At 39.1% G+C, this 27,572-nt stretch overlaps 1 protein-coding gene across 2 annotated transcripts in view; it reads left to right on the top strand.

The window, feature by feature from the left end:
- Positions 1 to 17,241: 17,241 nt before the first annotated feature.
- Positions 17,242 to 27,572, top strand: part of LOC139723194 (BTB/POZ domain-containing protein 9-like) — a 46,363-nt gene continuing 36,032 nt past the window's right edge. The window contains exons 1-3 of one of the 2 annotated variants that reach the window (XM_071634451.1): positions 17,242 to 17,337; positions 24,459 to 24,649; positions 26,583 to 26,688. In XM_071634451.1, coding sequence (XP_071490552.1) covers positions 24,508 to 24,649; positions 26,583 to 26,688 — 248 coding nt within the window. In that variant the 5' untranslated portion in view covers positions 17,242 to 17,337; positions 24,459 to 24,507. Of the gene's footprint in view, positions 17,338 to 17,402; positions 17,706 to 24,458; positions 24,650 to 26,582; positions 26,689 to 27,572 lie in introns of those variants that run through there. The other variant, XM_071634452.1, reaches the window with a different exon arrangement.

Genomic DNA, 27,572 nt, shown 5'->3' with positions numbered 1-27,572 from the left:
ACCTTGTGGAAAAGTAATTTTGACAGTGTGTATATGCTTGTGCGTGTGTGCGTGCGCAATAATGGGACTACAATACATTACGAAATGTGACACATTCAACAACGCAGTCATTGAGCAACATTGTAAGTTTTCCTTACATGGATTATGGAATGACGGTGTGAAACGACAAATTATATACTGTCAGCAACATCAGGAGAATTGCATAACAATAAAATGCGAGCGAGCGGAGCGAGAGAGCTTGAAAATTTTGACATTTTACAGTCCCAAAACTGCCGTTTGTAGCTATATCTTTCGCTTTGGAAATTAAGGGGGGGGGTGGGGGCATCGGGCGCAACAGCTGGCAATTTACTGGCGGCAACATTAGGAGAATGGCATAACGATTCAATGCGAGCGAGCGAAGCGAGCGAGCTTGAAGATTTTGACATTCTACAGTCCCCAAACTGCCGTTTGTAGCTATATCTTTCGCTTTGGAAATTAATGGGGCGCATCGGGCGCAACTGCTTGCAATTACTGGCAGCAACATTAGGAGAATGGCATAATGATTCAATGCGAGCGAGTGAAGCGAGCGAGCTTGAAAATTTTGACATTCTTCAGTCCAAAAACTGCCGTTGTAGCTATGTTTTTCGCTTTGGAAATTAAGGGGGGGGGGAGGCGCACCGGGCTCAACTGCTGGCAATTACTGGCTGCAACATTAGGAAAATGGCATAACGAATAAATTTGACGATTATTTTTGATATTTTACAGTCCCCAAACTGCCATTTGTAGCTATATTTTTTTTTCGCTTTGGAAATTAAGGGGGGGGGCAGGCGCAACTGCTGGCAATTACTGGCAGCAACATCAGGAGAATGGCATAGCGATTGAATGCGAGCGAGCGGAGCGAGCGAGCGTGGAAATTTTGACATTTTACAGTCCAAAAACTGCCGTTTGTAGCTATTTTTTTTTTCGCGTTTATTCATATATCTATTTTACTTCATCTATTTTTATTTATTTGTTTATTTATTTATTTTTATTTTATTTTTTTATTTATTTATTTATTTATTTATTTTTTTTTTTTTTTGGGGGGGGCTTTTTGGGGGGCAAAAATGCGTTTTGCCCCCCCCCCACTTTTTGGATTGGGGGGGGGGGGGCGGCCGCCCCCCCTGCCCCCCACTTCCGGCGCCTATGTTAACCTATATACGCTCTACAAGCACTGACCTATATCAACGAGACCAACTGAATAATGCATTCTCTATAATCTCCATCAAGATTGATAAATCAAAGTGTCTTTGTCATACAAACCAGTCACAAAGAAATAAAAATGTATGTAATATGGAGCTTGCAGTGGGAGTGTATTATGGTCATTTATTTATAGGGGCCTATTTTCTACTCCCCGACCTTGTGATAACAGCACTATCGGGGTTGCCGTGTCTGTCGTATAGTGGCATATTTGGTTACACTCCAAATAAAAGAAGAGAGAGAGAGAGAGAGAATAACATAGTATGTTAGGTGGATAAATGCAAATATATAGACTTTTTTCTTTTAATTTGATTTTTTTTTCTTATATAATCTGCGGCTTCCCGTATCACCATCTGCACTCTTGACTTATACATAATAAATAGCGGAATGTTAAGGCAGTTGAACATTGGGTGATGCAGTTTTTGATTTTAAAAAAAAACGAACAATCGATACTAAATTAGTCACACTTGCCTTTCCAATAAGTATTGTTAATTTGATTAACAACAGACTTAGTATTCAAACACTGCCTTTTTTTCATCAGACGATCTTTTATTCGGTCACGATCGAGAAGCAACAGGTCTGAGATATTGATTTTAAATAGTGCAAACAATCACGTGCATTCTAGGTTTTACGTAACTATTATTTCCCACTTTTGATCTTTGATAGTTGAATTACTTTAAACACCATAATAGGTCTCTTATATCAGAATATGAATATCCTGACACTGAACGGAGCAATAGCTGCATACTAGTGTGCAATTTTCTTGGAGGTAGTTTAAAAAATGAAAACCTAAATCATTTTTATTAAATTGAAGATTGGGATAAGCCTATAGGCAGGGCTCGACATTAACTTTATTTTTCGGTGGCCCGATGGGGCCACCAAAATCATCAATTTCAAATTTTTGGTGGCCCGAGAGAAAAATTTGGTGGCCCGAAAAAAAAATTGATAAAAGTCCATTTTTTTTTTAATAAGTCGCACACTCACTGCATGCATTTATGCATTTCCGGCGCAAAAAGTTACGAATTTGTTGACACACTTTTCAGAAAATTTTGGTGGCCCGAGGTGGGCCACCAAATTTCCCCTTTTCTGAAATTTGGTGGCCCGACTTTCATTTTTGGTGGCCCCGGGCCACCGGGCCACCGTTAGTGTCGAGCCCTGCTATAGGCCTATGTATTTCTAAGTTATAGGATATAACAGACAGGGGTCAATATAATTGTATTGGGTATACGAGCATAAGTGCACGTGTGGTGAACCCACAATACATGGTCCTGAACAATGACCAGGGTTTCCAAGAATGCTCTGGTACATTAAATATTCATGAGAAATTCCACTATCGTATATAGCTAGCTATTATTCATCCTGAAATGTACTATGCTAGCACATGAAAACATGTGCTTGCTTTTTTTTATTTTCGAGGGCATGCATTTTACCCTTCACCATGAATTCAGACTAGCAGTGCTTAGAGCAGTCCATCAACTTGATGGAGCAAAGGACCATAAAGAATTAGCCTACAGTCAGCATAGCTCTGAAACAGTGCTGGTGAGGGGGGCACCATGTGCCCCAAGCAGGCGCCACTCCTTGGGGCGCCAAAAAACGAAAAAAAAAGCGAAGAAGAAGAAAAAGAAAGAAAGAAAGCAAGGAAAAAAAAACTTCGCCCGGACCCGGGGAGGGGGGGGGGGGAGGGGGGGGGGGGGAAGGGAGAATGGGGGGAGCGCAAAATCAAATCAAACAAGATAAAAACAAAACATGATGCTGAAGCGGACAAAATGACAATGTTTATTTTGTTCACACAAGAAGCATGTTCTGTAAGCTGAAATACAAAATTTTGCGGCTCGCTGGCCCAAATCTATATAAAAAAAGAAGATAAGAACAAAACGTGATGATGACGCGGACAAACTGACTATGTGTATCGTGTTCACACATGTTATTTCCAAATCAAACAAGATAAAAAGAAAACATGACAACGACGCGGACAAAATGACAATGTTTATTTGGTTCACAAAAAAATTGCATGTCTTGTAAGCTGAAATACAACATTTTGCGGCTCGCTCGCTGCGCTCGCTCAAAAAAAGAAGAAAAGACTAGACAAAACGTGATGATGAAAATGACAATGTCATTGTGTTCACACATGTCATTTTATATTTAACAGGCAAAATGCACACGGAGCAGCAGGCCACAATTTCTTTCGTTCTGAAGCGATCGCCGATTGGATCAAAAGAGGACGCCAATGGTTTCGACATGTGGGGGGGGGGGGGCGAAAAAAATAGATTAAACAAGCTAACAACAAAACGTGATGTTGATGTAGTAAACATTAAAAAATCGGCTCACTCGTGCGTATACTAATTTAGAGTAAGAGTATTTTTTCAAAGTCCTCAGTTTGTTGGTATATAAATCTATAAGGCCGTCACTTTATCTTGATTAGAATTGTAAGATTTAATAACCAAAAAATGACATTAATTCCATGTTCTGTCAGCCGAAATACAAATAGGGCCTACTTGTATTTTCGGCTTGCTCGCTGAGCTCGCTCGCCAAAATTTATTTAAAAAAAAGATATTGTGAACAAAGGTGTTGTTGATGCGGAAATATACAAATTTTGGCTCACTCGCGGGTACTAATTTAGAGTATTTTTTTTCAAATTCCTTAGTTTGTTGGTATAAATCGTTATCTATAAGGCCGTCACTTAATCTTGATTAGAATTGTAAGATTTAATAAGCAAACAATGACACGAATTCCATAAGCTGAAATACAAAAATTTTCGACTCACACACTGCGCCGCTCGCTCGCCAAAATGTATCAAAATTGATTACATTTAAATCACCCTCAATAGACCTCTTTAAAGTGATTGAAAAAGCATATCATGTAAACTTTTTTTAGAAGTCCCTTATACCGGGATGGGGTTGGGGTTGAATATACTTTTTCAGAGATTAGGGGCGCAATTTTCGTTCTTGCCCCGGGCGCCGTTTTCCCTATACACCGGTGCTCTGAAAAGGTGCAGTATTCGTGGTCTTCATGTCTATAGTTCAGGGTCACTGTACGCACATACTCACATACAAATCATTGATTCCTGTGTAGAGTTCAGTTTTGTACAGAGGGTTCAAATTTGACCAAAATCTGGAACGTAACTTTGAAATTAATCATGAATTTAACGAAACTGTTTCATAATTTCGTATTCAATTCACCTCCAATAATTGTACACTATTCAGCTATTACTCGATCAATGACAGTGTCATTTGAGGTATAGTTTTCGAAGGATCAAAAGTGGGAAATGTTTGTTTGTTGTTTTTTTTAAGCACCTAGCCTTGTATAAGATCACAGAAATCTTATTTGATTTTCGGAAGAACATGACAAGGACACATGAAAGTCATTTCAGTTTCATAACCATTGCCAACCGTTTCCCCGGTTTATGCAAAATATTACAAGGTCCATGCGCGCATATAACGTAGGCAACTCCGCCCACTCCCAAGTTGCCAATAAACAGCTATAACGTTTGATGACATCTACTAGTATGTAAAATGCTAACGCTTTTTCAGAATGCAAATTTTTTGCCAAAAATCTTTAAAGATTATGAATATTAAAGTTTTGTTCCAGCAATGAATCTAAATGCGTATTTCATTGAAAAGTAGTTTTATACAGAAGGTTGAAGTATGCAAGAAAAGACTGATGTCACTGTTACGTCATATCATGCGCGCACACATTGCTCAAGAGCGCAGCAGGTATAATAAATACAACTGTACTCAGCTGTTTAGAGTGCTGAGTTCTGTGCGTGTTTACGAACTAGTAATAATTGGACTGAGTTGACAAGGAAGTTGTGGATAAGTAGAAAATTACCAGCAAGCGTAAGAATTTTATCAGAGGAAGGCACTCAGTCATCTTTAGGAATTTAGAAAAAAGAAGATATGGGTTGCAATCATTCTAAGAGAGAGCGCGAACCAAATGTGGAGGATTGCAACAGATCATCATCAAAGCGATCGCAGATCAGGGTGTGGTCGTGGAGGAGGCTGTTGAGAAAGCGCAACAAGGTAACGTCACACTCACTCTCGTTTCACAAGAAACACATCAACTCGCTCACACAAAAAATATTAAGAAAGAAAGAAATCAACATAAAAAACCACCAGACTCACTGGAAATGAGTAGAGATCTAAAGACACGTAAAGTATGTAATTGTTCTCTATAAAGCTTCCCCTGTAGTGTAGTACTACTTATTAATCGGATCTCAGGGTCTAACGTTGCGTCGTTAAAGTCTAACAAATAACGTTAGAAATCTAACGTTACATGATTTCAACACGAATATTGCATGTCGTACAGTAGCCTGTCACTAACTGCGACCAGCCCCCAACACGCAACAGTGTGTAACTGTGTACACGGAGCGTCCCGGGGTTTCCTAATAGCCTGTCACCTGTGTTAGGACCCATTATGTTGGGCTGGGTCAAGATGTCGCCTCTCTTTTCAGCCAGCACGCATAAGTGAGGGTATTGCTTGGTGTCCTACAATTAATGGACTTTTCATATGTTACATTTTTTTTTTTTTTTAACCAATGCTTGACATGCTGAACAGTTCCACCTTCTGCTGTAACAGTCAACAATCTTTCTTGTATTTGCAATAATCAGGGCCCGCTGCCAACATGGGAAACTACTTTGTACTTAGTAGAAATCTAGTAGTAGTTGAGCCTGTCTTAATATCATTGAGCCTTCATTGGATATTACACAACAGTAGGCCCTAATCAAGAATGACTAGCATTATCATTCTTGCATTGTCTTTGGCCCCCACCTCCAGGTTATGCTCACTCACAGTACTTACTACCGGTATACAATCACGGTATGTGCAGTTTACACTTGCATGGTACACATGAAACTGGTAGGCTATTCTATAATTTCCCCATCTTTTGTAATAATCATCTCTTAATGTGTCAGGTCGAGCCTTTGATTGTTGCAGCAAGAGAAGAGGTCGAGAATGACACAAGGAATGTGCCAACGCACAGCCCACATTCATATGCACACATCGCTGACCGGCTCCTACCATCATCAACCTCTCCCACTGCCACCAGTTCCTGCTCGCCTGTAGCGGAGGAAGAAGCTCAAGCCCCCGGTAAGTACCGGTACCTAGTACCGTACACGATCTTGATTGTTCAGTGATACATTTCAGTTATCCAACATTTCCATTCATTGTGTAGATACAAATGTAACTGTAGATGAAATCAAATGTTGAAGCAAGATTGATTTATTTCAAATCTAACAAAGTCCATAAAGAATGTGCGGAGTTAACACTTGACCATCATTGTCACTAAAATTTGCCCATTTTTGTTTTCATTATTGCATTCAACTTGAATGACAATACTGCATCTTGGACACAAGTGTAAATTGTTCCTTCATTTAGGGCAGCTCATCAAGAAATACACCCTGCAAGCAATGCTTCTTTGTAACTTTAGATTCCTCATATTTCACATATTTAATTGTCTTAATTGCTGCATTCGACAATTCATCAATTTAATTTTTTTGTTATGTGTATGGTTTATTTCTTGAAATGTGGAATATGGAATGATAAAAAACAAATAAAGCTTTACCTAAAATCATGTCAGTTCCACTCTTGACATCCCTTCATGCTTCTTCAGCCTTCTTGTTTGAGTCCACATACTTTGTTCTGAACCTGCTGTGTATAAACTTTGTGGAAAACTTTGTTGAAAACTATTCCATGAATTGTGTAGTGATTCTGTGCAGTTATGATATTTTTTGCACTGTCATTTCCATTTACTGTTTGATGTAGACTCAGCATTATCATGCAGAATAAGCTATTTACCTTCAAAAACAAAATTGTTTATGTGTATGTGCATCTATGTTTGTGTGTGTTTGTGAGCCTTGCTGGACTTAGTTTTTGAAGAATAACTTAGCCAATATAGTGGACAATATGGTATATCAAACCAATTAAAGACTGTTTCAAGTAATGCTCTAATCAGTTTAAAATACTGTTTACCAAAAGGACTTTGGATGATAAACTGACACGGTTAGTGCCTCTTTGAACACTGATCTGTTCATGTTCTGTTAATTCATAAATGTTATGCTTTGTTCACTTGTGATATGGTGCAATACACAGTATAGACTCCTAATTTATACTGGTTTACTGAAGAAAAATAAAACAACCTTCGCAGGATCTTCCCCCTCCCCCCTCCCCCCCCCCAAAAAAAAAAAATCTCTCTGTTGTTAACCATTAAACCGTCATTTCTCTTCCTACCTTGCAGATTTGACTGTGTATGGAGTATCCTATGCTGCTCCAAACTCTGCCAAGAGTAGCACCTTCAGGGAGCCAAAAACCCAAAATATCAGGGTCCAGGAGCACACTCAGGGTATTATTGGCTCCCTGAAAGTTAAAGCCGGGGGCTTGAGCTTCGAGTACTACGACCCTCGTGATGGCTTTGCCGTACTCAAAAAGCCTCCTTCACATCTCAAGACCCTGCTACAGGCGAGGCCAAAAACGACTCCAGAGGAGAGAATGGCAAAGATCAGGAGTCGCATGAAGTTAACACAAGAGCGGCAAGAGGTACTAAGTAACCAATAAATGTTGAACTTCAGGCTTGTGTAACAAATCTGGGTTGCTATGCACTTTTTGCTATGTGTTCCACATGGCAATTAATTGTACAGTGTACTGATTAAGATCAGTGCACTAGTGACTAGTATTTTAAATCGTATTGCCAATACCAGTAAATATAAAGAGTTTGGTACCGGTATTCCTAAGTTGTTTGTCATCGAAGTCCAAAAATGCTTGGAGGAGAATGTTGCTGGATTTTAACATGTCTTGCAGTATTTAGACCTTTTCTATCACAGTGAGCTTGCAAGTACATAGTCACTTCCTGAGTATTGGGAAACTTTGGATATAAGATTTATATTCAGTCAAGGTTGTATGAGGCAGATGATAAAGATATCCTTTGTTGAGTTTAGGGATAATATTTGAATATTTGTTTGGCTTCATCCACATTCATCATCCTGGCAATAAGTAATTACTGTATGTTAATGGGTGCCAAACCAGCACCATTTTCCATGATATAAAGTCTTTGTATGACATCACCATTATATTACTTTGTCACACTCTGAACACAGTTCATCAAGACTGGCATCCAGATCCGGTGCAAGGAGCATGAGATGCGGGCCTACGAAACCAGGCAGAAGGCAGAGGACCTGCAGGCCCACCGGGCTGTCATGACAGCCATCAAGCTTGATGCCAAGCAGCAGCGATGGGAGCTCAACCAAGAGGAGAAGCGGCAGGAGCGCCTGGAGAAGGCCAAAGAGATGCAGCGCAAGCAAGATGCAGCTCTCAGGGCTCGCAGCTGCACTCCCATGGGGCCTCCTAAATAGACTCACAACATAACAACAACAACAACAACAAAACAACAACAACAACAGTAGCAGCAACAGCAACAAAAACAACAGCAACTTCAACAGTGCAATTAGTTTTTCACAGCACCATGAGCAACAAACAAGTGTGATGATTTGTCTAAAACTACAGTATGAAGAGAGAAATCTTCAGTAGATATCAAGTTATTATAACTGCTAGCAATGTCTTCATCACACTGAAAATCGTGTGGTTACCAAGGTAGGATATGTGATTCACTGGTAAGGGGCAAGAGTCATCAAGAATCTTGGCATGTGAGTGCAATGTTCCACTGCTTGCCATGGCTCAAGAAGGTTTGTTCATAGGCAAAAGATCCATCTTGGTAGAGAATGCCAACTGGGGTGGATGTGGAACGGTTTGAGGCAAAGGGGTTGAATGGGCTGCACAGAATGGTTCACTGTGTGGTTTAGTGTTTGACTAACTATGTCATTGCATCAAGCAGCTATATTTCAAGAGATTGCCTTTGTCCTTCCAACCATCTGCATCATTTCGGATAGGTAGTTTGTATACAACAGCACTTCTTAGCATTAACTTAAACAATAATTGATGTGAACTCCTGACATGAAAGGGACCTTGCCCATGAGGTTATTGTAGAAAGAGGAGCTGGAAAATGGGGTCAAAAGAGGTTGTCCAAACATCATTAGCAGTTACATGTACATCATGATTTCCATCTTGCAAACCTCTCACTGTCTAGCTTAATATTGAGTAACAGAAAACAACCTTTGGCAAAATTTCAAATCAGCAAAGATTGCCATCTGAAGGCTGTAGGCAGCAATCTGTCGCCATCACACTTGGCAAAGGGTGTTAAGATTTGAGGAGTTCACGGACCTGTGTATATGTCTGTCTGTTCTTTCATAATTTGCCTGGTGGGTGCATTTGTTTCTGAATTAATGGAATTGGCTCTTCACCATCATTGTCTTCCCCTGTGATAACTAGATCACAACATCATCAGTCTTGGGCCTCTGGCTCTACCACTGTTACTTTTAGATCATGAACATTGCAAGGGTGGTCTTCAAAGAGGATAGTTCAAAATACAGATTGCTCACCAGGTAACTTATGGAAGGATGGGAAGGCAGATAGATGCATGCACATTTTTTTTTATTTTTTTATTTTTTATTTTTTATTTATTTATTTATTTTATTTTTTTTTTTTTTTGGGGGGGGGGGGTTGAGCCAATCTCCACATATGGTGCCATAAGTCCCAAGGTATTGAGGATTAAACTGTTAAACTGTTTTTCATCAATGCCTTCACATCTATACATAAATATCTTCTACCATAGCAGACAGCTGTACAGGTCTATTATCTCTTCAATTATCATCTCCTACATGCATTCCGTTCCATGATAAGAATAAGTAATGTTGGTTTCTTTACCTTCCATTCCATTTGAGAAATCAATGACTAACATGAGCTAAAATGCATTCCTTTCTCACTTGCTGAATGAATTACATGAACTTCCCTGCTTTGTCTCCCACCTTAGGAATGTATATGTCCTCTTTTCCATCTGAGACTGGTCAATGAAACATCATGCTGGTCCTTTTTTTTTTCCACCCGAGGACAAGTTCAATCTGAGGATGGGTCAATTAAACAACAGGTCCTCTTTTCGATCTTAGGGATGGTTCCTGAAACAACCTGTCCTCTTTTCCATCTAAGGACTGGTAAATGAAACAACATGCAGGTCCTCTTTTCACCTGAGGACTAGTGCCATCTGAAGACTGGTCAAGTAAATGGCAGGTCCTCTTTACCATCTGAGAACTGGTCAATGAAACATTATGCTGGTCCATTTTTTCACCAGAGGACTGGGCCATCTGAGGATAGGTCAATTAAACAATAGGTCTTCTTTTCATCTGAAGACTGGTTGATTGAACAACAGGTTCTCTTTTCCATCGAGGACAGGTCAATGAAACAACATACCAGTCCACTTTTTCACCCAAGGACTGGCTTCATCTGAGGATTGGTCAATTAAACAACAGGTCCTCTTTTCCATCATGGGACTGGTTCACCAAAGATCATACCCTTTGTTCCATCTAAGGTATAGGCTTATGGAAATAGTATGTCATCTCTTCCCTAGCACTGATTGGTGAAAGTACATTTATTTCTGTTCCCCAGCCTTGAGTACTGGTGCAGCAAAAGGTCTGGACACCTACTTCTTTATCATAGTTTTGTTATATTGCTATGTTAACTAAGTATTTGAAATTGATATATCATTGTTTTTATATGCTATTTTTGAATGTGTAGCGTATGAGTAGATAATTACTATATTTTATGTAGTTATTATGATTATGATTGTATTATGATGTGAAACTTTAAATCAAGGGAACTAAGTTACATCAAGAGAAAAAGCAAAAGCAACAAAAATGTAGTAAAAGAATAAAGAAAAAAGTTGAGATTGTATTATGATGTGAAACTTTAAATCAAGGGAACTAAGTTATATCAGGAGAAAAAGCAAAAGCAACAAAAATGTAGTAAAAGAATTAAGAAAAATGTTGAAATAAGCCATATATTGACAATGTACTGTGATAAATGAGCTGGGTTCCTGGATTGATTGCTGCACCAGTACCAAAGTTTGTGGTCAATGTAATTGTCTCATCTCCTTTCAGCTTGATGAGATTTTCCTAGGTAAGGACCTTTCACTTCCAGTCTACTTGTAGCCTTTGATCAATCAAGCATTGACCTCCACCATTGGTAAGGAATAGCACTCAGGATGTACAGATGAGGGTCTAGGACAATTGCCCCCTGGGCAATTACCCCTTCCCCTTCCCCTAACCGTAATCCCAATCCTAATCCTAATCCTAATCTTAACCCTAATCCTAATCTTAACCCTAACCCAAACTGTAACCTTAAACCTAACTCTAGCCCTAATCTTTATTCTAACCTTATCACTAACCAGTATTTAGCCAGGGTGAAATGGGGGAGGGGTATACAACAGATGGTATACAACAGATGGGCATGTTGGGTAAGAGTAACTTTTCCCTGGGTACAGAAATGGTCATCACCATATCTGTCCTTCAGATCTGTTCAGGATGACTTCATCTAGCCTGTAACCATTCTATGACTGTATCAGTGAACTCCAGCAGTAAATCTCAGGTCCAATCATCATCTTCTGTACCCTGGTACATGATTTGTCCACCCACCTTGACAAATATTTCCACCAATCTTATTTCCTGATTATAGTATTAATACTGTACCTTAAGATCCTTTGACTTCTGCCACACAGGGTTTATTTTCTCTACACGATCTTCCTAGAATTCACATACAAGGGTAGATATCACCATTCAATAATTTTAAATCTAATTTGCAGATTACATTATCGCCTTACTCCCTGACCATCATTTGGTACAACAGTCCCGGCTATCAGGCAGTTTCAGTCTCATTATATCCATTTACCGTTCTACTCAATAGCAACCTTTGGTGACAAAGATCTATTGGACCTCCTTTGGCACTTGGATCAGAACAACCAGCCAACCCTCTCATCATTGTGAGGCTGTTTGGTTAAGATTACATCCAGACTAATTTTTCTCTCTGCGTAATACATTGTCTCTGCTAACAGTGTACATGATCACCTATGTTTCAGTGGCCATAACTTTTGGGACCCCATTTTCACACTTTCACCAGGAAAATGGCTTGAACCATCTTGCCAGATCTCTGACTGTAATATTCTTCTTTGGGCAAGGTCATGCAAATCACACCATGCAGTTTGTGTCATGGTTATAATAGTCTCAACACCGCCACTTCCATTACATTCACACATCATGAATCCAGTCCTCTATTCAGATTTCATTCTCTGTCCATTAGAGATTCCCCTGAACTATTGGTAAGCCAATCAGTTTAAGACATTTTCTTCCTGGCTTTGTGTAGCTGGAAGGAATAACAAGGATGCTTTTGAAAGCTTTGTTGCATCTGAAATAACATTCTGTGCTCCTCTTATGATGTCGTTTGATGTGATGGTTTATCAGAGATGGCCAATGATTGAACACACAGTGAATGAGAATGTGTGGCTTTTTCCTCCCCCTTTGTCTCAAGTCGTTTCCACATCCACCATCTCTGGCAAGTTCTGCTTGGGTTGATTTTAAGCCTTTATGGGGTATAACAGCTCACCCTTGATTATCAAACCTTCCTGGATCGTGGAGAGTGAACCTTACTCACACATACCATAGATGATTGTAGACTCTTAACCTCTTTATCTTTGTAGATCACTCCATAATAACAAACAATAAGTGCAGCACCAGAATAGGGAAACATAAACTTAAAATGTTGCACATGGTGCATGTTGTCAAGTCTGCCAAATCATCAAAATATACACTACTTGCCATTGAATCAACTGAAAGCAATAAAGCAATTGATATTATGAACAGTACTAGCATTACAAACCACAAACTGTTGAATTATGAATGAATGAACCCTGTTGATCAGGTGGAAAAAGAAAATGAAAAAGATGATTATGAATGTTATGATAGCTCATATTTATGATATATATTGAGTCATTGTTTTCAATAAAAACAAATCAAAATCCACTATGTTTTCATCCTTTTGTTCTCATATTTGTGTTCTCTGTGTGTAATGTTAACAAAATACCCTCTAACTTTGTATCAGTCTTCTTTAAACCAAAAGGTTCTGACTAACCACGACTTCTACACTTTACGTGATGTATACACTTACACCACAACTTGGACTTACCATGGGCACTTCGAACACAGAATGTCCAGCAATGTTGAAATACCGCATTTGCAATATATGAAACAGTGCAGTGAAGTCCAGCCAATACTGTCTTCCACAGTTTTGTTTAATGAAAAAGAGTAAGATACAAACTGAAAATGAATGACTTCTTTTGGTATGTTGCTGGCACATCTGAAATATTGCAAGCATAGTTGTCATTTATGTAAGCATGTCCTTGTTTGTGTGTGTGTGTGAGTGTGTGTGTGTGTGTGTGTGTGAATGAAAGAGGGGAAAGCTGAACGATGTTCCTTTAATCGCAAATATTAAATTCAAATGTAAATTGTATTTAAACAACATATATGTATTAAATCAGATGGAAATCCTCATGGAATCCCATTTTCTTTGCTTATTTTGTTCACTAAAAAAAATAATGAAAAATGAGGTGTATGTAATGATGGAAATGTATGGATCTGTATATATGTGTGTCTTGTGGTTGTCCACTTTCAGTGCCTGTTTCTTTTTTGGTGAAGGCAAAAATAGCATTCATACATTTAATGCAGATGGTTTCTTTAATTTATGGAGAATTTTACTGGTGAGTGAACTGCTTCCCAAAGATGGAAAGTTTTGCACACTGTTTGGGTTTTGCATTTGGTCATGTAGAGGGTTTTGAATTTGCTGTGACACATATCTGCAAGGCATTCAATTACAAATCAATACAATTCAATTCAATTCAATTCATTCAATTTATTTTCATATTTCTCAATGAAGGAACATACATCAAATATGATAAAATGGAGGGAATCATAATATCTGGCTTGGATGCACAGTAAATTAATGTAAACATATAAAACATGGCGGTCAATCTTTGTAAGTTTGGCTCTATGTATAAATGCTAAAGAAATATGATGGAACCTAGCAAGCTTGTTAAGCGTAGGTCCCAAATATTATTTTGATCTTCTGAAATCACTGTGAAGTGAAATATATGCCTACTAAAAGGAATATGGAGGGAACTTGCAAAAGAAAAAGAAAGCAAAGCTTATACAATTAGCAGGTTCCCAAAGCGAAAAGAGAAAAATAATTTGTACTTCTGTATTGTAGGCCTACTGAAAATTTTTGAAACAAAAAGTGTTTGCATTTATATAAACTAAGTACACGATTATATTCTTATGAGATGATTCGCCCTATTTTTCTATTTGTTAGGATTTGATGGATTTTGTATCTTCTAATTTGTTCAAAATTGGTAAACGTGATGGAAATAAAATATTTTTGTATTGAAAAAGTTTCAAATATTTCATCCAAAGTGCACTAGATTGTTGAATTTCAGTTCTGAAATGCAAGAGCTTCCTCGTGTGCGATCAAGGGGAGATATCCTTGGTCCATCTCTTTAGATTTAGTATACAGTGAAGAGTCAAGACACACTGACATGCAACACGGATCAAGAGGTGACAGCTACAAAGCTTAAGATTGTCCCTGAATATTCATGTCTTACTTGTTAGATTGAACACTTTAAATATTCCACCCAGAGTGTGCCCTGATCAATGAATTTCAATTTCAAATGAGCAAAAGCTTCCTCACATTCTAAAAATTCTGATATATTCTGACATTTGCAACAATTTGTAAATATAGCAGTCATAAGAACCAAAGTGGTGGAGCCTAAACAAAAAGCACGGCTTGTATAACTTAGGCCCTCAAAAATTAAAATCATGTCATAATGAGCCAATTAAACACATAACAGAGTACATACCAAATTGGCATTTTAAAAACAAAACAAAACTTAAACTCCATATTATGGGAAAGAGATGGGAAGAGAGGATTGTTTTTTCAAGTTCTAGTTCTTTTGTTTAACACTTGGCATAAAACATACAAAGATACATCACAAAATAAGACAATGCAAAGATCATGACACTTCATGTATCAAAAAGGGAGAAATTATGCAAGTGTAAAGAATCAGCAGAAAGGCCGAGGCCTTATATAAAAGCTGAGACCCAGAGATAATCATAACAATCATACACTAAACACAATACACACACACACACACACACACACACACACTCACACGCAGTAATCACATAACACTATAACTGTATGAAATTACAATATACAGAATACCTGATCATACACACAAGCAATGTTCCAATTATACAAATGATATAGTTTCCTATGAAAATTATTACCCATTATTCAACAAATAATGTTCATACCTCCTTTTAAAACAGTTAAAAACTTTGACTTTTCTGAACAGTTTCTGGCAAATAATTTCTTAAGTGCGGTCATAAGAAAAATACAGATCTCTTATACACAGATGTTCCAGTTTGTGGCAAATGAAAATTATTTACATTTCTTGTATTATAACTATGAACCTTTTATTAAGTTTAAAACACTCTAGAAAAGACTTTGGTAATAAATCATTTCGGTAAGAACACAAAAAATTGCAATTTGAAATTTATACATATCACAAATATCAAGAAACTTTAACTTTAAAAACAAAGGTCTTGTATGTGCACAATAAGGGTGAATGACAAATAATTCTGACAGCCCTTTTTTGGAGTTTAAAAAGCCTGTTCATATTTTTCTCACTTGAATTTCCCCAAGCAGGTAAACAATAATTTACATGCAGTACAATTAAAGAATTATAATACTATCAATAAAATTTCGTGAGGGAAATTTTTCATCCTATTCAAAACACCCAAACACTTCCCAATTTTATTGCATATAACACCAATGTGAACATTCCAAGATAATTTGTCGTCAATAATAATTCCTAAAAACTTCACGGAGGAAACTCTTGTAATGTTATAACTTCCAACCTAAATTTCAATGTTATCTGTATTCACAAGTCGATTTGTAAAAAACAAAATTTGTCTTTTTATAATTCAAAACCAATCTATTAATATAAAACCAATTTACCAATTTATCAAACACTAAAACAAATGTACTCTGTATATTGCATATTAGGAGTATCTTTAAAAGACATAAACACACTGGTATCATCAGCAAAAGGAATTAATTTCAACTTATATGACAAATTAATAACATCATTTACATACAATATAAATAAAAGCGAATCAAGAATGGAACCCTGAGGCACACCACATTTAACAGTTTGCATTTGAGATTTAACATTTCCAAACTTCACATATTGGATATAAGAAATAGAGGGATTAGATAAGGCAAGCTGAGATGAGAGGGGAAAGAAGAGATACAGAGAGAGGAGAGGATATCAAGCACGAGGATTGATAATTTCACCAGAATATCTCTGTAATGATTTATTCCTGGGCTGCGGGTCATTGAAAATTTGGATGTTGTGAATTTTTTTTTTTTTTTTCACTGCTCCCGATCAAAGAGGTTACATACGTGCACTAATATGGAACCTCGTTGATGTCGATGTAGATTGGTGCGCTGACGGTGCACATCTAGTTCAAACAAATTCAAGGACGGTTGCACCATGGTCCATGGTTGCACCAAGGAGGTACGATATGCACTTGTGCTCCTCGGTTACACCACCCACGGAGGTGGAAGATCTCTCTTCCAGCTCCCTCACGACACCCCCGAGTCCCGACTAGTTTGCAGGCACAAACCCTTGTTGGTCGTAAAGGAGTCTGCGCCAAGACTACTACATGCACCACTTTGGCACTGTCCCATAGGCCCTGTGTTGAAGCTTCTCTTGGGAGAGGCTGCAGTGTAGTGGTGCGTGTATTAGTCTTGGCGCATGCAGACTCCTACTGTATACGACCAACAAGGGTTTGTGCCTGCAAACTAAGTCCCGACCTCGATCCCTCGTTATGCACCATACCCAAAGAGATTTTCCCCATTGACCACGCAGTGCGCCGCGTGCGCTTCTATTACTACTTTACGTGTATGCACCAATGCACCAAATTGCACTCACTCAATACAGTACATACATACAGGTCGTACGTACGCATCGGTACACCGACGACCTCGACCCACCATTTACACACACGCACTCGTACTCGACACATCACATACTTGTAATGTAGCTATCTAGCTGACTGCTTGCATTGATGACTACACGACGGCCGCTGCCGGGTGCTCTTGTGAAGTTGTACGACGTTTCCATGTAGATCTAACGTGAGTTCATTCTGTGGTACCAGGTATCTTATCTGTTCGTTCTTTTTGTTTCATTACAAATACAAGTACTTGCTGCCTATAGAAGGTCACGTCCCAGGAGCTAAGCGTAATTTCGTAGTACAGTAGTAGTACTGTTGTGTATCTTTGTAGGGTCCATGATCCACGGCACGCACGACTAGAAAAACACAGATGCTATTATAACGTTTGTACGGAGCGGCTCGCTCGATCTAAACGTTGGTCGTTGTTTTGGAATTCTGATGAGCCAGAGTTAGAGGCCCAGAAGAAGCTGAGCTGAGCTGAGGACGCGTAGTACTAGTAGCCATTTTATGTCGCTAGTACAACATTTATGAAGAAAGTAGAAATCGCTGGTAAGTAGACTTTATATTAACCCTTGATCGGTGTAAAATGTCAAATGACTAGAACTAGTCTATGAGCGTGTTTCTACTGAGCGACGAAAATTCGAGGTGATGCCAGCCGATGTGTGGTGAAACCGGCCGATGCCGGCCGATACCGGCCGATGCGTGGTGACACCTCGAATTTTTCCTCAGTAGAAACAGATCGGGTAGTGGCCGATGCCGGCTGATGCGAGGTGCTCCGTCGTCCATCTATTGAGGTGGTTGATGCGTGGTGACGCGAAGGACGATTCTCAGTAGAAACACACCGGGTAGCGAAATTCGTGGTGTATCGGACATCTAGAATTTCTCCCCGTGCTTTTCAATCGGTTCATCGCACACACTCCTTCGACACATGTGTACAAAATACGTGTGTATAACACACAGCGACCGTGTTCGCATCATGAATTGTTTGTACCAACTCGCTTGTGTATGTGTTATAGGCCCTATACGTTACGTTACATGTGAATGGTGGCATAGCATTCATCGTCTATTGTTCGCGTGATTAACAGCCTAACTTATCGCATTACTAAGCCCTCATCACTTACTTGATTTTACACCGCGTTATTTCATTTTATATTGTCTTGAATCGCGAGAGTACCACATTAGTATGTCGCAGCCTTGAGAAAATCTCAACTGGACCCTCGATCTCCAAAGATTTCTCATCAGTCAGTGGCAGGATAATGTTAGTTCGGGGTATATTGGATGGGAAGACGAAGAGAAATGGCTAATCAAAAAATAGCCGACGCAGTTGTAGCAAAGCAGGCAGGGTTCGGATCGTCCAAACAGGCAGTGCGCGCGGACCCAAATCTGTGACTTAAAAATACCTGACTTCCGGAATCGCCGCATTTGCACGTCACCTTTGCATCACCTCGTATTTTATCGCTCAGTAGAAACAGCTCGAGTGGTCGTAAAATACGAGGTGCTGCGTTGGACAAAATTCGTGGCGATGCCAGGGATGTGAGGTGCTCTCAGTAGAAACACGCTCTATGACTATGTCTATGCGATGAGTGACACTCGGCCTCAGTGACCCTGACAGTGTTCATTAGTGCAGTGATCGTCTAACTAACTTTGTCCACTCTGCCTGTGCTGTGGTGTGCTGGGCCTCGGACGCCTGCAATGCATGCGCATGACCACATACTGTATACGCTATATATTTCGCGGGGGTTTTATTTTCGCGAATTTCGCAAGTCGGGAGCTATTCGCGAAATTAACAACACACGAAAATATTACCTTCCAAAATGAATCCCTTGCCTTGATGATACGAACATTTCAGTACTAGTATATCATGTCACGGCTTACCGAACAGACCATACTGGCTAAGCTTGTTTACGCACGTCCACGTCTACTTACGAATACTGTAGAGAGGGGACCACTCGTCAGAAATCTAGCGCGATGGACTTAACCACTTCAAAAATGTTGAATTCTAACTTACATGTACTAGTTCGCAGAGTTTGGTAAGTTTTTTTCATGCAGTGTATAACTAGTATCATTCTTATTTGCTAGTAAGTTGAAAATTCACACTTTCTTTGCCACTTCATATTTTCTCTGGTCCACCAATCGCGAATTTAACCACTCGCGAAAATGTGTGACAGCGGCAATTCGCGAAAATTTATGTACGCGAAAATTATAGCGTATACAGTACTTGACAGCCCCAGCAAGGCACAAGCTGAGTTGAAATGAATATCAAAGGGCAATTGTGCACTTTACGGCCCTATATTATCGGTACCTCATTCCCCGTAATGCCGTATGCCAAGGTGATATCCCATGAACCACCGCGCACTGAGCAGCTGGCGAGCACAAGCTTCTCTTGCTGTGTGGAAGGCCATCTAACCATTTAGCATCTGACGATTGATGAGGTCACTAAAAGCCACCTCACTCATACTCGCTGCGCTTCTAACGGTTATTTTGCTGACGCATAGAACACTATGTGATCGCGATATTGCATGCCTTTGCTCTCCGCTGCAGGATTATCGAGCTTTACACTTAGTAATGTTACCTCGCAGAAAACTGCCATGTTCAGGCGCAAAATTTGACAAAGTTAGCAGTAAGTTTGTGACTGTGATAAAATAGCTGCCATTTCTGAACATCCTGGATAGAAACCACAATGGTTACGGGAATATTTTTATGCCTCCATCATCCATCCCGACCCCATTTAAATCGCGTAAACCACATGCGGGCGAGGCTTGTGTGTGTGATGGACATCCCTGTCGCTGTACACAAGTGCGTGCTTAGTGCTTTCATTACACACACCTTAGTTTACATTGACACATACACACACTGCATCCAAACGCGAAAGCTCACACACATGCACACAGCACAGTACCGGAACACATGTTGTCGAACCCGCAGTGTCTGATAGGTACCGTACTCAAATTCGCACGCACTGCTTGATCTAGGGTAAAATCTTGCACCGATGATAATGTATAGGGCCGTGAGTGCACAATTGCCTATCAAAGAACTGCTAGGTCAATTTAAAAAAAAAGGAATGGAAGTAAGGCAATCATGCACTTTAAAGTCTTTAGCCTAGGGCCCCATTATTATCGGTCCCTCAATCCATGTACATGCATATGCCATGGTCCGAGGTATTTCTTTGATATCGCATAGCCATAGTGCAAGGTATTTACTCAAACAGATTTGCATGCACTGCTTATAACTACACGCAGCGCTGGCGACAGCGCTGCACCTCTATTCCTTCGCGGACGTTGTTATCGTTCACTGTTTCCTTCATGAATATCTTTATTAATCGTGGAAAACTAAAATATAAGGAATTATCGTAATCTGTGACCATCATTCAATAACCGGTATGCGATTTTTTGTTTAATTACGTCTAAAACTTACCGAAATCTATGGCTGAAATCAGGTCTGTAAACGTCCTTACTGCTTCACTCCTCATCTGCGTGTTATATGAATGGCATTCACTCTCGTATACTACAACGTAGGTAGTCGGGGCGGAAGTGATGAGATAGTCGGATGACCCCGACTAAAAAAGTTCAAATCATTGCCGGTGCAGCACGCGCGGATCTACTACAAGCTTTACGTAACACATGAAACGCACGGGCGCACGGGCGTACGTAAAAAGCAACCACTTCTGAATGCGCATGCATGGTAGTTTGTTGCTTTTGTGAAGCTCTCGAAGGAAAAGATGCCACTGCACGATCTACTCCGAAAAATTCAACAATAAGGTCTGGATACCAACAAAACGCCGAATTCAACTCAACCATCAGGAAAATACGCTGTAGGTAAGTGTTGTAAATTATATTACTCTTAAAATCATACAAAATAAAAGGTATTTTATGTGATTTTGCCGTCAATAGTGACGGTCGTTTACAACGTTGAAACACTAACACATGTCAGACCCTGTGCGCAGCACAGTGTCTGGTCAGGCTAGCACTGCTTAGTGCTTGAGTGAGATTAGGGTGAAATCACATACTGATAATATAGGGCCCTTTTTTAAAGTTACTACATCATCTTTTTTGATATTTAATACTTATTAGCTTAAAAAAAACATTGGAAATTCACCTACCAATCAGGATTTTATTTCATGCATACATTGTATTCTGTTTTACCGCTAGACAAGAATCCTGCCTATAAATCAGCAGCTATGTAATGTCTGTGGGCTTAGATGGCCCGCTGTTGATAACATCAGAACGTACAAACATGTTCATCATGTGCATACATAAAACACGTTGTGAATGGGCAAGTCTCCGCACACACTCATATTCGTGTATGGCTTGGTTTTTAACTTGAATGATTCGGCACGCCGTACACCAGGGTACCGTTGTAACCCGGGGTACCGCATTGTATAGCGCTATCTCATGCCCATTATTTATAATGCGTATGATTCAAATTCAGATACGCCGATTCCAAATTCGGATACGGCAAAGTCGCCGCAATGAACTAGCACCATAGGTGTTACAAGGACCGGTGTTCTGGCATTGCTGTTACTGAAACTCTTGAGAAAATTGTGTCTTGCCAAATAATTTATGTGAGATCATATTTGATATTAATATTTGATATTCATAATTTTATTATTCATAATTTGATATATTTATTTCAATTGAAGAGCTGTGTTAAAGCATACATTCTTGTTCATCCTGTTACTGAAACGTTACTGTGAAAGAAGTTTTTGAGAAAATTGTGTCATGCCAAATTTGTGAGATCATAATTGAAAGTGAAGAAATTTAGCCCACAATAACATTGCTTCGATTCAAATTCAATAAGAGCATTGTGTTTCTTTCTTGTATGTAAGATGTTTTATGCTCTCTTAATAAAAACACACTTGATCATTCATTCACTCAATGCAAGAACATTCATGAATCAAATTGACACAGTCTTGGATAATAAACAAAATTTACTTTCCAATCTCATTCAAATTCAACATAATTTAAAGTCAGTACTAACAATAATATGTACAATAATATCAAACAGTTAAGATTATAACAGAGCTGAAAATAATTATCAGTTGCATGCATTAATTGTTGCATAATCACAAATAAGAAAACATTTTTGTGCATGATAATGCTAAAAAATATTTTGACACATTTTTTGGTAAGCCAGGGTACAGCGCTGAAAAAAAAAAGTAATTCAACAAAATGGCGAATTTTCATTTGGTACCCCAGGGTACCAAATATTGCATCATATGTACATTAATTTTCTGGTATTGTTGTCAAGCAATACTTGTAGATGTATCATAATCTAATGCACAATTGTATTTGTGCATGTTCTGCTGAAATTGCTACTGTGATGTTCATTATTGTCTGGGTATGATGGCTTTTCAATGTTTGAAATCAGAATTTTCTCCCTGTGTTTCTCCTTTTTATGTGTGCCATTTCATCTCTTCAACAGACAAACATTTCTATGTAGTGACTATCTTTGATGCTTCTCTGTCTTCTAAATTGGTGAATGAAAAAAAAAAATGTCAAAACAAAGAGACTGCAGGAGGGAATTCCTGTCTCATCAGTGCTAAGACTTGTAAAATGGTCACGCCAGTGGAAATTTTGCCTTGACATGTGACTAGAGCATTATGATCAAAGCAAAAAACAAAGCAAAAATTAAAAAAAGTCATACAAACTACTGTACATATTGTATTATGCTCTATAGATTGATCCATGGAAGCAGACATTGCACTTGACAGGAGATTGATATCGTTTCTGTGACATGCAGTACAAAATCCATTTTGCTTTCTATACATTGTAAATCAAAATGTTTACGAGCAGGGTACCTGTCTAGTGAACCTCAATATGATATCTGCGTTTTCGGGGGGGGGGGGGGGGGGGGGGGGGGGGGGGGTGACAATGTCATATCTCAAGTGAAGAAACAATATTTTGGCTAAGGAACTATTCGAATTTTCAGGCCATGAAAACTGACTTCTCTCACTAAAAGTGGATCAGCATCTTTCACAGCCTGTAGGTGGCAGTTACTGTTTATGCCATGCATACCGTCTGGCAAAAAAAAAAACCTCACTAAAAGTGTATTGGCATCTTTCACAGCCTGTAGGCAGTTATATGTCATGTGTACCGTATGATACATGTCCATGGACATGTGTTCCTGGGTCTCAAAATCCATGCTGCAAACACAGTCATTGTTTCTCATACCATGAAATCACATGAATGTTGGACCAATTTGTCAAACAGCTGTTGAAAAATTGTATTATGCTTCTGTGGTTGTTAGCTCACTCACAGGTATAATATTCATGTATAATGTAATGTAAGTACACGTAGGGGGAGGGGAGCAAGGGGATGAAAACACTGAAAAACTGCCTGCTTCACCCAATCCACTGCGACAGTATACTAAATAGTAAATTGTTTGTGGGGGAATTGCAAGTACAGTGTAAAGTACTTGGTACATGTACATGTACACGTGTACCTGTACATGTACAAGTACATTGTATGAGCAGAGTTATGTGAGAGAAATTGTGTATTAAAGTGAACTTGATAGCTTGCAAAATTTGTATGTCAATTGACATGATGAATTCAGCTACAAACATCTATGGAAAAGACCTTTTTGCCCTTGAAATTAACATTTGCAAGTGTACTGTGAATACATGTAGATGTACAATGTACACATACATTGTAGGTACACTTGTTCTAAGACTATTTCAGAAACTTTCAATTTACACAAATTCCTATTCATGCTGGAAAACATTGATTCATGCTGAGGTGCCAGCAGAATTGTAGCAGAGATGGATCCCCCCCCCCCCCACATACATTGTAGTAAGCCCTAATCAGTTGTTATTATGATATTGTCTAGCATGATAAGCATGGCAATGTTATCATGTGATTGGTTTGCTGCCAACTTTGTTGCAGTGTTTGACAAATACCGGGTACACTGTACTAGAACTGAACTTGGTAGAAACATTCCAGTTAGCAAAAAATGTTTCCATAACTGGGTATGCTTAAAAGCCATACAGTGTAAGATGACAAGGCATTTGAACATGTTGTAGGTATGTCATTAAAATGTATTTCATAATAAAATAATGTCATTAAAATAATAGAGATTTGTACAATTAACACTAAGAAGAGTTAAGTTGCATTCTTGTATCAGTATGTGATAGTACAATGTGTCTGTCAAGAATGTCTTTCCTGGTACATGTTCACTGTACACTTGTACATTGATATTGCATGCATGCACAAAATACAATGAAAGCATCAACCTGGTGCAAAAGCTAACAATTTGGTGGTTTTGAGCATGAGACATGAAAAAACGGTCTCGTGTTTTGATCCCCAGGAGCTGATGTTTTTCAAAAGTGGCTATGATGACGACCATCTAAGTATACATGCGTCTACGAAGTATCAAGCTTTTGATGACTGGTCTGCAACTGCCACCCTTCCTGCCAGCCATGAGCGACACGCACCGCATCAGTCCGTCCACCCCCATGGGAGAAGTGGAGCATACCACCATTCTCTCTCATGATATAGGTGAGTGTAGTAGCCCTCATGTCAAAAAGAATCAGCCAGTTCCGAGATACATTGTAGCTCACATGCTTATGGGTGCAAATGACCTTTCTTTTTTCTCAGTTGATTACGTAGGCACTTTACTCGATTCAAAGCGACATAATACATCAGCTTGCCCAATATAGCCCTTTTTACACTTGTGTTTCTTAACCCCGTACTTTCTCTGACCCAGGACTATCGTTAACCCCGTACCAATTTTTTCAGCCTTTTACAACCTGTACATTCGCCAATAAATCCCGTACTAAGCTCTTGTCCTGGGCTAAAGAGAAAATTGACCTTTTTACACTCGTATAATTTCTTAGTCCCGTACTTTCCAAACCACATGAATATTCATGATTACGCTGTGCACTGTACAAGTACACGCACCCATCGGCAGCACTTGATTACCTCGTTTCTGATTGGTCAGTGGGGGTCGGACTTCATCTCCGTCGCTTAGCCCCGGATTATTTCTTCATTCTGTTTACACTCACTTGCTTGGCACCGCTATTGCAGTGCTAACTCTGCTTTTTCGCAGGGCCAGATAATACGGGATTATTGGTGGGGCTAGCCCACTTTGGCAAAAACAAGTGTAAACAGAAAGTGGGCTAAGGAAAGTCTGGTACCAACGGTGGGGCTAAGGCCCCCCCAGCCCCACCGTTGGTATGGGACTAAGCAAAAATTTTCAAGTGTAAAAAGCCCTTATAGCAATTATAGCAATTCGTGGAATTCGTGTTCAAACAAAGAATGAACCTGCATCGACCAGGTGACCTGTATGGTTCATCAATCAACACTCGAGGAATATAATCATCTATTTCATTATTTTGTATCAAATGGGTTATCAATATTTTTTTGTTTTTTTAACATTGCCAAATACCAGGCTTGCTGTCAGGTGGATGTACTGGCAAGCACCATCTATAAGGATTACTAGTACATGAATAATTATAACATCACAGGGGTCTATGCTTATCTCGGTAAATTCAAAAACCAACTTGTCTTACAGTGCAAATAACCTTTTTGTGCTCATGCGCAAACTGGAACCCCGATCTGATTCCCACACAGGGATTGGCCAAGGGTGCCTCGTGGGACACAAAAAGGGGGAAAAGAGTTCTCCATCACCTACATTCTACACTGTAGAAGTTAGTGTGTATAATAGTGTGACATCTTTATCAATTGCTCCGGTCTTATTTTCTCCAAGGACTTCGGGTTAGGATTAGGGTTGTGATAGGGTTTTAGGTTTAGTTTGATGTGAGGATTTGGATTGTGGTTAGGGTATGTTTGTGGGTAGAAATTATGTTTGGCTTAGCATGCAGATATTTCATGGGAGCAGTTGTTGCAGGAGTAAATGTCATGGAAGCATTAACGTCACATAGTATCCACTTTCTTTATTGCCCACTGGGTAGGTAAGTATTTGTTTATTTCGTTCATTTAGGTCTACATTGTAATTTTCGCTGATGATAGTGTTGACAGATACAGTGTTTACATTTGTAACTTGCAGTTTGTTTTTTCAAAAAGCCATTTTACATGCACCTTGAGTTATTATATACATTTCCACATTCCTCTAAAAAAATTGACTGTTTGCCTTTTATCCTTTTCTATCATTTGGTATTTAATGTGGGCTTCTTCTCAATCTGAATCTAGCACATTGCTGGGTTTTTTTTTTTCTCTAAGTTTTTCGATGCTAAAAAGAGAAGTGCATGATTTATAGAATTGCAATTTGTGACTTGTCCTTCTTGCGAAAGCAGTCAAGTTTATGTAATTGCATTTATAGATCATCATGTGTCATCTCTAATAACAGTGTTATAAAGAAGATTAAAGAGCACAGCTGTTGTTGACTTTTGTATATTACTCAAGGAGGGTTATCGCAATTTCTCATGGTGAGCATTTGTTCTTCATGTTTTGTTATATTTTCTGTATGCAGGACACTTGTTTTCAAATGAAGATTACAGTGATGTGACCCTAGTGGTTGAGAATCACCGGTTCCACGCCCACCGCGTCATACTCGCAGCACGATGTCAATATTTCAGGTCAGATGCTCATCTTATTTGAATTTTATTTTGACTTTTTCACAGAAAAGTTAGTTGTGAGTGTGAACAAACACTGAGTAAACTCGATACTGCAAGAAGAACAGCCTTTGTTTCTGCACAGAATGGGCTACAATTGCAAACTCTCAGGAAGTTCCCAGCAGAATTCAGTGCAGTTGTGACGATCAGATTTCAGAAATGTGTGAAATAGAAACTTGATTTAGAATTTCCCTCAAAGCTAGCCTCAATTACAGTGACTAGAATTAAATGACATTGAAACTTGAAAATACTGGATATGAAAGTGAAACTTGATTCATTTTTTTTTTTTTTCGTGCAGCAAGCCTGACCAGATAGAAGCAGCCATGATATTTTTGCAAAACTGTGTAATGTGCTGATCATGTATATATGTGTACTTCAAAGTGGTTTTGCTACTTGTTTCAGTCATTTCTTGTTTCCTACAATTTGTAATAACAGCAAGAAGAAGCAAAAGAGAAAGGAAGAAGATCACGTCTATTAACTCTTATTCATGATTGTTGTGTTGGTTTTTTTTTTTTTTTTTGTTGGGGACAGGGTATGAAGCTTGGTATGAATATTTCCCTTTCAGTGGCATTTACCAAGTTTACATGAGATAATCTAGTATCTCAGATATCTGTAGATATTGCCAGTCACTACTGATTTCCAGTGCTTGTTCCGCGACTTCGCTTTACTACAGAGTTTCACCTCACTATCTATGAGTCATGAAGCTCCATTTTTGAAATTTGGGACTGTTGCTGTCCAAACACTGGATCTCCACTCATTGTCCTCTTCAAGGTGACCCCTCGCTTTCCCCTCATGTTGGGAGGAAATAACTTTGCACTCAAGATGGGGGAAAAAAATTATGAAACCCA

This window comes from Diadema antillarum, unplaced genomic scaffold (genome assembly GCF_040938485.1).
Source record: "Diadema antillarum isolate AM-2024a unplaced genomic scaffold, OU_Dant_1.0 scf00000183, whole genome shotgun sequence".
Classification (NCBI taxonomy): domain Eukaryota; kingdom Metazoa; phylum Echinodermata; class Echinoidea; order Diadematoida; family Diadematidae; genus Diadema; species Diadema antillarum.
This window is presented reverse-complemented; position numbering and strand designations above follow the sequence as displayed.